This window comes from Biomphalaria glabrata, chromosome 5 (assembly GCF_947242115.1).
Source record: "Biomphalaria glabrata chromosome 5, xgBioGlab47.1, whole genome shotgun sequence".
In the NCBI taxonomy this organism is placed as follows: Eukaryota; Metazoa; Mollusca; class Gastropoda; family Planorbidae; genus Biomphalaria; species Biomphalaria glabrata.
This window is the reverse complement of record NC_074715.1, coordinates 7117496-7127990: the sequence shown is the minus strand read 5'-3', so window position 1 is coordinate 7127990 and position 10495 is coordinate 7117496. Positions and strand designations below refer to the sequence as shown.

At 31.5% G+C, this 10495-nt stretch overlaps 1 protein-coding gene across 3 annotated transcripts; it reads right to left on the bottom strand.

Moving 5' to 3' along the window:
* Positions 1-537: 537 nt before the first annotated feature.
* On the bottom strand, positions 538-10398 carry LOC106062100 (fizzy-related protein homolog). 3 transcript variants are annotated; one of them, XM_056029974.1, is made up of 14 exons: positions 10226-10398; positions 7674-7784; positions 7371-7475; positions 6681-6803; positions 6482-6541; positions 6098-6199; positions 5597-5752; positions 5395-5460; positions 4850-4952; positions 4579-4700; positions 3453-3749; positions 3235-3339; positions 3047-3139; positions 538-2129 (listed from the first exon to the last, which is right to left on the bottom strand). In XM_056029974.1, the coding sequence occupies exons 2-14, from the start codon at positions 7737-7739 to the stop codon at positions 2088-2090; spliced, it is 1440 nt and encodes a 479-aa protein (XP_055885949.1). In that variant the 5' UTR covers positions 7740-7784; positions 10226-10398; the 3' UTR covers positions 538-2087. The 3 variants fall into 3 exon arrangements, with proteins under 3 accessions (XP_055885949.1, XP_055885950.1, XP_013075820.2); XM_056029975.1 differs by having other exon boundaries at positions 10230-10398; XM_013220366.2 differs by lacking the exon at positions 10226-10398 and adding an exon at positions 8591-8653.
* Between the last annotated feature and the right edge of the window lie 97 nt (positions 10399-10495).

Genomic DNA, 10495 nt, shown 5'->3' with positions numbered 1-10495 from the left:
TCACACTACTTGAAGGAATCTGTTGCACCTGTAATTTAAAGGAGACCACGTTTGTTTTTTACGACATTGAACAAATTGGTCTATGTTACATGTTTCTTCTAGTTATTTATTTTTTTTGTTAAGAATGGAATGACTTCAATTATAATTGATGTTTCCACCCCCAAACTTTTTGGCCAATGAATTTGAAAAGCCCTAAAGGATGAAACTCATTTGCTTTGCTTCTAACATTGAACTGCCTACATTGTTCCATTCCACTGTTTACTGACCTGTTACTTTTCTTTGCACTACAAGACAACAGTGCAGACATTGTGAGCAAATCCTTTTGTAGGCCCACAAAACTCAAATAGCAGTTGGATATTTTGACTAATGCAATAGTTTGGTAGTTAATGTTCACCCTTTCAATAATCAGCTAACTAGTATCAGCTGACCAAGTTATCAAATATTTATACATCTATGTAACCAAACACATAGTAGGACCTTAACTTCTTTGTCCTGATTAAATAAGGTTATTTAATAAGAATTGAAGAAAACAAAACGCAAAGTTGTGTATACACATTTAATCATTATCAATGATCAAATGTTCTAATCAATCACATTGCAGTTTACACACATAGAAAAGCAGTCAGTAAAGAAATATAAAAAAAAAAAAAAAGAATACATTCTTCTAGTCCAACAATGATGAATCCCATGATGCCTCTGTCAACTAACTCTACCATGTCAACAGCTGGGATTGTCCCAGACTGTTCTACTCAGACAACTAGAACATTAAGTCCACTAAGTTTCCCCATGTTGTGACTAAAGCACATCAAACAAATACAGTCAACAGGAAGAGACTAAGATATCAGATTAAAAAAAAATCTTATAATGAATCTTTATAATGTAGGTCATGTTGTCAAGGATTATATTCATACAGTAGGAACTGAGTCTAGACAAGGAATAAAGAGTTTAATATTTAGATCTAGAGGACACTAGAAGTTGTACTTCACTGGAAACATTTTTAACATCCCAATACAGAATAAAAAAAAAGAGTTACTTTCACTAAGGACTCCAGTTGTTATTTATTGAATTATATGATATGAGAGTAAACCATTGTAGCTAACATTCTTAAATAGGTTTATTGTAATTCAAAACATATTCTATCAGGTCCAAGTTTAGAATGCTAGAGAAAATAAATATAGTTTTACAGGATAGTGCCAACAGGACACAAAACATTTTCATGGCCTTCTCCTATCTGGAGATGTACAAATCATAACAAAATAATAATAATAAAGAGAATTAATTATACAATGTTTAAATTTAAATAGATGAATATTTACAAAACTGGTATGTACAAGGCCAGGTTTCATCAGACATCACTGCAGGGCAGTGTTGAAACTACTAAAACCAACTTTTGGAACAGTCAATAAAACAAAGTTTAAAAGCTACATGCTTGTAACAACAGATTTAAAAAGAAATGTCTCATATAGAAAAACAATGGGTTTTTTTTTTTGTTATAGAAATTTGCTAATTGTAAGTCGCTATAAAAAATATATGCTATATTGCAAGAGCCCACATGAAACTAAGTTTTAAGAAAACAACTTCAGAAAAATGAAATCAATCCGTCATAGTTATTTCAAGGTGAATACAAATGAAAACTAAATTTACTAAAGACTGTTCAGTCATTTCTCATGTTGAGCAAGTTGAACTATCCAGACATTTCTGTTACAATGTGGTTACCTTGGAAGCCAGTGTAGTCAACCCATATGCCCGTGGCTGAAGTAGGTGATGATGATGATCCCTCTAGAAATGTGTAACATGGTCAAGTGACAGAGAAAAAAAAAATTCCTCCAACATTATCACAATAGACTGGCACAGCTCTTTCTGGATACAATGCCACCAGTCAATAGACTCAAATGAATAGATTGTCTCCTTACATTCTCACTAGTCTATCGGCTCAATGTGACAAGTTGGGTTTCATCTAATTGCACTCATCACACATTCCAAACAAAGAAATGTAAACAATGAACCAAACTGAGTTCAGAACAAATCAAGTCTGTGCTTGTTAGCACCTTGTGCCCAACTCAGCAGTACCAGGGAGGATGAATGACTTATCTAATGCGTGTGAACAGATTCAAAACTGACTTTGATTCCTGAAAAACAAAAAATATGTTTAAATGTCTTTGTTAAAACTATAACCTCAAGTCAATAACAGTATCACATCACATGGAGTACCATGGTACAGAAAGCACAAGAACATTCAAAAGGAACTAGATATAAGATATAGTTATGAACTATTTTGTTTCTAAAACTCTTCACAAGTCTCTGTTGTAAGGCATATCAAAACTTTATTTGTTATGTCAACAGTGTTTCTGCTTCTTAGTTTTGCTGACAAATACAGCTTTAAGACTAAACATTGTTTCATTTTGTTTTCATTTGTGTGTTTATTTGAGACTATAATCAGTGTTTCATGTTTTTATGTTAGAAAAAAGCAAGCGTCTATTTCCTCAAAATATTACAGGAATGAAAACTATTGGTTGAGAGGGATTGAACAGTTAAAACATTAAAATTATAAAGACCAACACTAGACCTTGACCTTTAACTATGTTTCAAATTAATTTCTAGTACATAAAATTTATATATGAAAAATTTTGTACAGAAGAATTATATTTGATCTTCAAGAGATTAAATTTTCTACTGCTCAGGTTTGTAAACAAGTGTTAGGTATTAGGTAGTGTAGCGACACACTATAAGTTGACAGACTTTAACATTTAGTGACATCACAGTGGGGTTTAATTTGTTATTTTATTTAGTGATATTAGGACTTCAAGGTGACAACATTAATTATTTATTGACAGAGATACGACTGAGGGCCTTTATATATTAAGAATTGTTTAAATTGTTGAACAGTCTGGACTTAAGTTCTTTACTTGTTCTTGTGATGGTTTTGTCTTTGCATCAATATTGCATAATACACCCATATAAGATACTCAAACATTTCCTGAGTAATGTTCTACAACAGCAAAGCAAACATTACATTATTTTGATACAATGATACAATACAACTTACTTTAGTGGATCTAGTTTTACTGAAGACATTCCAAAACCTCAAAGTTTCATCCCCTGCACCAGTGACAATAGCCTCACCATCAGGAGACATGGCCTGCAATTATCAAAAACACTTTTTGTAATATTAGGAAAACACATCAAGGACAGGAATATCAATCATTCCACATCTACAATATTTGCTGTACCTACCAAATATAATACACGGAAAGAATGGCCAGTAAGTTTAGCTATCTGCACCAATGAAGGATACTTCCAAACTAATATCTGATTTTGGGAATAGCCATGTGTACTGACCTGAGAAATCAAACAAAGCAAATTTATATAAAAAAAAAAAATGGGTTTTATGTATACGTTTAATTTTATCATATATATACTTTAATATTATGTATAAAATAATATTAATGTACCAGTTCATTTGAGTGCTTGGACCAAGCTAAGTTACAGACTTGTGAACCAGTATCAACACAATGTAAAGGCTGATTAGTCAGTGTGTTCCAAAAACGTATACAGCGGTCTGCAGTGCCTCCACCACTAGCTAAAAGACCATGCTGATGAGGTGACCAGGCAATGGCTTTAACAGCTGCCAAATGTTCCATGTGGGTCTGCATAGGTGTGGTACTAGTGGCATTCCAAACAAACAATCTGTTATCATTTCCTCCTGATGCTAAGTGTTGATGATCTGGTGACCATTTCAAGCCACATACCTGGACAAACAAATAAAAAGATTAAGATATAGCTCTAGTATACAGTTTGAAATCAAATAAGCTTTGGATATTTACACCACTATTAATTATAACAAAACAACTGTTTCTAAAATTTATAAATACTTCATAGAAAGTTGTACATATTTAGTTTTATATTTTGAGGAATTTTAGATGTATAATATTTCTGTTCATTGATGCTATTGAATGGACAAAGCCAACTGATATTCAAAATTAAGACATTCTTGGTTTCCTTGGAGGTGTGGTGGTTGTATGGTAAAGCGCTTGACTTCCAAACTGAGAGGTTTTGGGTTTGAATAACTGAACTGGATTTTAAATTTAGGGATTTTTAGGATGTCCACCCAACTCTAATGGGTTCCTGACATTATTTAAAGAAGTTAGTCATTGTACTGGCTACATGACACCCTCATTAACTATGGCCATAGAAACAAATGACTTTTACATCATCTGTCACACCTATTTTGAGCACAATATAGGTTATAGCCACATCAAATTTTTAGGTGTATTTAGTTTTTTGAGACAAAAAAAACAACAACATCAGGTTTTCCTAACAATGAGCCCTTATTAACCACAAAAAAAAAGTTGATATAATAATGAGCTTCACCTAAATTTAGCATTCCTTTTTCTTCTAAGCTTTCAACAATTTCAATGTGAAGAATTATTTGATAATTAACAAAACAGTCTAAATACATGAGTTTTCAGTTAAATTTTGCTTAACTAATGCATCATGGATTGTTTGTTACTGTTTGCTGTATTACAACATGCCTTGTTTGAAAAGAAAAGAGAGCAAGAACTTGAACTATCTCCTTACTTCCTGTTTATGGCCTATTAATTTACGCTCTGGAGTAGTGATAGGTGTCCTAATGTCCCTTTGTAAGATAAGTCTATCTCTGCTGCCTGAAGAAAGCATGTCTCCATTCCATGCTAATGCTCCTATAATTTAAAAAAAACAACATGAGATACAACACTGATCATCATTACTTAAAGATCTATATGTTAGATAATTATCATTTTTAAGATATGTATACCACATGCATTTCTTAAGTGTACTGTACAGCAAGACATATAGAACGTGCACTCACCTACTCTGGCTCCATGTCCAGTTAACGTGTGAACTTTTTTACTTACTGCCACATCCCAGATTTGGACATAACCTTTGTTGGTTCCAACTGCTACTTGATTACCCTGATTTGTACAATAAGACAGACATAATCAGAAACACTGCTTACACTTTAAAATGTTACTTTTACATTCAACTAGTATTCAAAGAACATTTTAATAGACAGGCAACTCTTGACTTGCCTCATCAAATTATGTCTCTTAGTCACAAACAGAATAGTGACACTCTAAAACACTAGTTTTCTTTTAAACCAAAGGTAATGTATTTATTTATTACAGATTTAATAAGCAATGAACAACAAAATTTTTAAAAATGTTGTGCCAAAAATATATTTTTTTTTAACATTTTATATATGCTTTGAGTATAATAAATTAAATATTTATAAAATGATCAATGTTTGAAAAATCAAATACCAAAATGGAACTACTGGTCAAAGCTGACATGCTAAATAACTATGTTAGTAGCATTTCATTAAAACTTTTTTTAAAGATTAAGAATGGCACCAACCCTTTCAGACCAGGATACTGAGGTCACTGTATCACTGTCTGTTGACAGATCACACAAGCGAGTAACCTAAACAATAGATACAGGCACATTAAATAAAAGCTTTATACAATTCATGAAAGAAACTATGAATAATTAAATCAAGTACAAATGATAAAAGCGAAAAAGTGATAGCCAAAATAGAAAAACAAGCTAAAACGTTAACCTGGCTTGTACAGGCACTCCATAAATAGACTGAAGTCCCGAGTCCTACACTTAAAACATTCTGGGATGACCAGTCCACTAGGTTGAGGTAAAAGTCATCTTGTAGTTCAGGTGCATCTAAAACTTTAAATGGAATCTTTGAAATTTTTCTCACAGCCTTAAAAAGAAAACAAAAAAAAACATGTTCCTAGATTAAATACATCTAGAAGGCAAAATCGGTGACTGTATTCATCTTGGATATAAATCAAGAAAAGATACAAATTAGAAAGTTTGAAATAAGGTTACAAACCTGAACATTTAAAAAAAAAAAAAAAATTTGGGACTTTGAAAAAATATCTTTAAATAGCAGACTGTTTTACCAGGAAATACCCACATTTTTTTTTTCATTTCAAAATGTAAGAAATACTCCAAATTAATGCACAAATAATGGCATCAAAATCTTTTATTATACATGTGTAGTAAAAAAAAAAAAGTTTAAATAAGTGGCCAAAGTACAACTTACTTTTCGAGGTGACCGAAGCAATTTCTGACTTTTGCTGCCAACAGGAGACAATGAGTATGGAGAAGTATCACAGCCATCTGAACATCTTCTTGGTGTATGAAACTATTTTAACAAAATATACACATATAGCAATTACACAGCTGCCAACCAATTTATTTAGTGTCAAAAGTCCTGATAATCAGTTAACCTCTTTTTTTTTTTTAAATACAGTACTGTACTAAGCATTTCTAAATTAAAACCATCCAGCTTTAATATTTTAATAGATTCTATAAATAATGTATACATTAAGGCAAAATGATACATTTCTAACACATAGTGACTTTTCAAAATCTCAGAGCTGCTTCAGAAAGTAAAATCTTTTTAGTAAATAAAAAAAATACACACTTTGAAAACATTTTTTGTTTCTTTAGGAGCTAGCACTCTCTTGTCTTCAGCTTGTAAATCCTGTAATGTTTTAGAGCAAAGAAATATATATATATATTCTAGCAAGTATAATTTAACAAATAATCCCCATTGCCCAAAATATGTTTTAAAATAAGCACAGACAATTTTTTGTAACACTGACATTTAACTCATCATTTACCTTCAAATCTTCAATTCCTGCAGACAGCAATTCATTCTTTAATAAACATGCATAGGCTAGGCCATCTTTTGCTGACTCATTGTTAATATCTTTAGCTTTTACTGTAGCAGTTGGAGTCTGTGGCTGATAAAATAAGGAAAAAAAAAGTAAGTACCCCTATAGGACCTAGCAATCTATAGGGCAGATGATGTAAAAGTCATCTGTTTCTTTAGCCAACACTTAACGAGGGTATGTTGTAGCCAGCACAATAACCTAACACCTTTACTTTCTCTAACTAATGTCAAGTAGCTATTAGAATTGAGTGGACTTAGGGCAGTTCTAATAATATCAAAATTTAAAATATCACTGAGATTTCTCCATTTGTTAATCAAACGCTTGACTACTCCGCCCATGATAATATACGAGATAAAATTTCACCCTGAAGAAATCAATGAAAGACATATATGTTTATATGTAGACATGAATTCTAGTGCTTTAAAAAAAAAAAAAAAAAATTTATCACAAATATTGGAAAAATAAGCTTGTTTCAGAAATTTATGTTACATGTTGACCTAGATCCATAGTGTGTTGCTCGACAATCCTATTCCAAAAATAATCAGGTCATAATATAGATTTAAAGATATTTATTCTTTAATATTTAATGAGACTAAAGAGTTATAAAATAGATAAACACTGAAAAAAAAGTTTTACCTGCTGAAGATCAAAGTTTATATTCCAGCATGGACTTGATCTTGAAGGAATAAATCTATCACCATAAATTTTGCTTGGAGACACAGCTGGGTTACTGTACAGTGGCTACAAACAGAGCATATGAAGAATTAAATTTGTAATTTAGTTATATAGACAGTAGTATATAATATAGTAATATAGTTATATAGACATAAATGAAAATGAACAAGAATTCATGAGCATTCAAGACACTCTTGAAAAAAAAAATACATATACATATATGTATACATATATACATACAACATATACATTTTTAAAACTCACCGAAGAAAAGGGTGAAACATGTCCATTCTGTTGTCGTAATAGTCGCTTTTCGTATTCTGGATCCATGAGATACTGAAAGTACCCAGGGGTTTTTCTTGTTTTTAAGCCAGTCTAAAAAAATAATAATAATCTTTTAATTTTATATAATGATTTATGATTTTAAAAAGAAAACTTTTATTCTATCTTTTTAAGCATGGTTAGTTCAAGCAGGACAACAACAAAAATACATTAATTAATTCAAGCAAGAACTTTTTCATAGCTGTCAGTTGCAATAAAGTAGGACTAATTCCTTTCTATCCCCATGTTGTTTATAGCCAGATTGTCAGTCTAATGTTAATATTATATGTGAGAAAAGACAGCTTTGAGATCAAATGTAACTAAATTCTTTATAATTTTGAAGACCGTTCGGAGATTCAGTCAGTTCACATCATGAATGGACAAGTTTACAGTCTGAATTTATGTTTTAGAAATGGTTTCGTCAGTCAAACTTTAAGCTCAAATGAAAGATAGTTGCTAATGATATTGTGTAAGATAGTGAAGTAGAGCAGTCATAAATAATTTTGACAAGGTGTTGATGTTTATGATATTATAATACTCAATTTTTTTTATAAAGGTTATTATTTTAAATCTAGATTATTTTACTGCCCCCAGATTAATGCACCTAAGTCTTGGGTTCTATTTAGTGCAATTTCGTGAGTATTTGAGCCAATTACTTTTGGCTTCTAATATGAATAAATTAACTTCCCACCCTTTTCGCTCCTTACAAAAGCTTGAATTTTAGTTTCTGTTGCATTTAATTGGCAAGGTCTGCTTTATAACATTACCCCTCAAAAACATATTTTTTTTTTGCCTGTGAATTAGATTACCAGTATGACTTATTCCCACGCACCCCACCCCACCTTAGAAAATAGTCTTACATATATACTCTGGAGTATTCTTTGACTGTTTAACTTTTTCATCAACATATCTGATGTTTGTCTGATACTGAATCAGAATCAGGATAATAAATTTATTTCAACTTTTATGTAGGTCAAACTATTTAAAGTAAATTGTGCAAAAAAATAGGTGCAACAGCAGTTTGAAGCACTTAGATGCTCAACATGGGAAAGGTTATAGTAAACTAACATTATTGATCAACTAAGTATGCTTATGACTGTTGTGTCTAAGGGGAACTGGTGTCAAGATTGAAGATGGTTATATCACTTGCACTGAGCTTGTTAGGAGAGTGGACCCCCCTTCCACCTGTTTGTCCACAGAGCATGTTAATTGAGTGGAGATGCTCTGAGTGGGAAAGAGTATGAGACCACCCCTCCTTCACTTCCTCCCCAAATAAAATTGCAACTTGCATTTTTAATTCCTAGCACTACCAGCTACAGGTAAACCTGTTGTGTCTAATGACCTTGGTGTGATGTCAGTTACAAGCCAAGAATTAAGTTGTGGGGTTTGGGAAAGGTGACAATAGCTTGTCGTGTTCTTGCGCTGGAGAAAATGACTTAATGGTGAAAGTTAAAAAAAATAAAACCTGTTTTAGATATATTTTCTTTGATCTGCTCAAGACTTCCATAAGCTTGATCAAGTATTCTCACAAGGGGGAACTTGGTCAAGAAAAATATGCTTGACACTACCAATCCTACACCTTTTGGACTTCATATATTCAATTTCAACTAAGAAGCATAACTATGGCATAGTGATAGACAGGCTGACTAGCTAGATCTAGAATCTACTAGATTTAGATCTAGACTAGAATTTCTATCTAGAATCAAGATCTAGACTCTCTCTCTCTCTGTGGCATCTAATTCTAATTATTCTAAAATATAATCTCTACTAATCATAACTAGTATTTTATTAGTATAGAAATACTAGATTCTAACTAGATTTACTTGATCTATAATCTAATTCTATAGCCTATACTATAGAGTATAGATTATAGAGTATAGACATAGACTATAGATCTAGATCTAACTAACTTACTTACTAAGTCTAATAGTATAGATTAGATAGTAGTATACTGTATTATACTGTATAGTATAGAAGTATAGTCTTAGATTATCATAGATTGACATAGATAGATCTAGGATAGGAGTAGATCCTGATCTAGATCTAGTAGAGTCTAGTTCTAAGACCTAAGATCTACATTTTATTTTCTTAGTCATCTACTCAACTTAATAGATTATAGATCTAAGAATGATTTACAGAACACAAGTCAACTCCCACTTTGACAGCACAACACACAACACCGACAACAAACAAAATTTGCCAAATTTGGTCCAAAATTTTATGTGACTTATGTGATGTTTCTAGAATCTAGCTCTATTGACATTATTATTGTTAAATCTAGATAGATATAGATGTCAAATCAAGTGTATAGATCTAAGTTAGTATTATAACTCAACACAGTCAACTGTTTTCACTGTATTGAAAATACTGTTGAAGTAGATCTAGATCTATTGACTAAGTCAATGACTGGCGTTGTCGTTGTTACGTTGTATTTTTTTGACCATTTTTTAATAATTTAATATTCAATCATTTCGAAAATAAAAAGCTGACCGTACCTACTCAGAATGTATTTTAAATTTAATGAAATTGTTTTTGGTAATCTCAGTAAATAATCATATTTGACAAAAATCCATTGAATTAAGAATAAGAAAATCTACTTAAGTCCAAAACATTTTGCACAGCTGGAATATTCATATTATGTTTGTGTAATGGCGTCTTAAGTCAACCAGAGCATGAGAATTGTGGGATCACTTCTCTTTTTTTTTTAAATTTAAAATAAGCTTCTATTTGAATTTTACTATATTTTATAATTATCAAATTTGAAA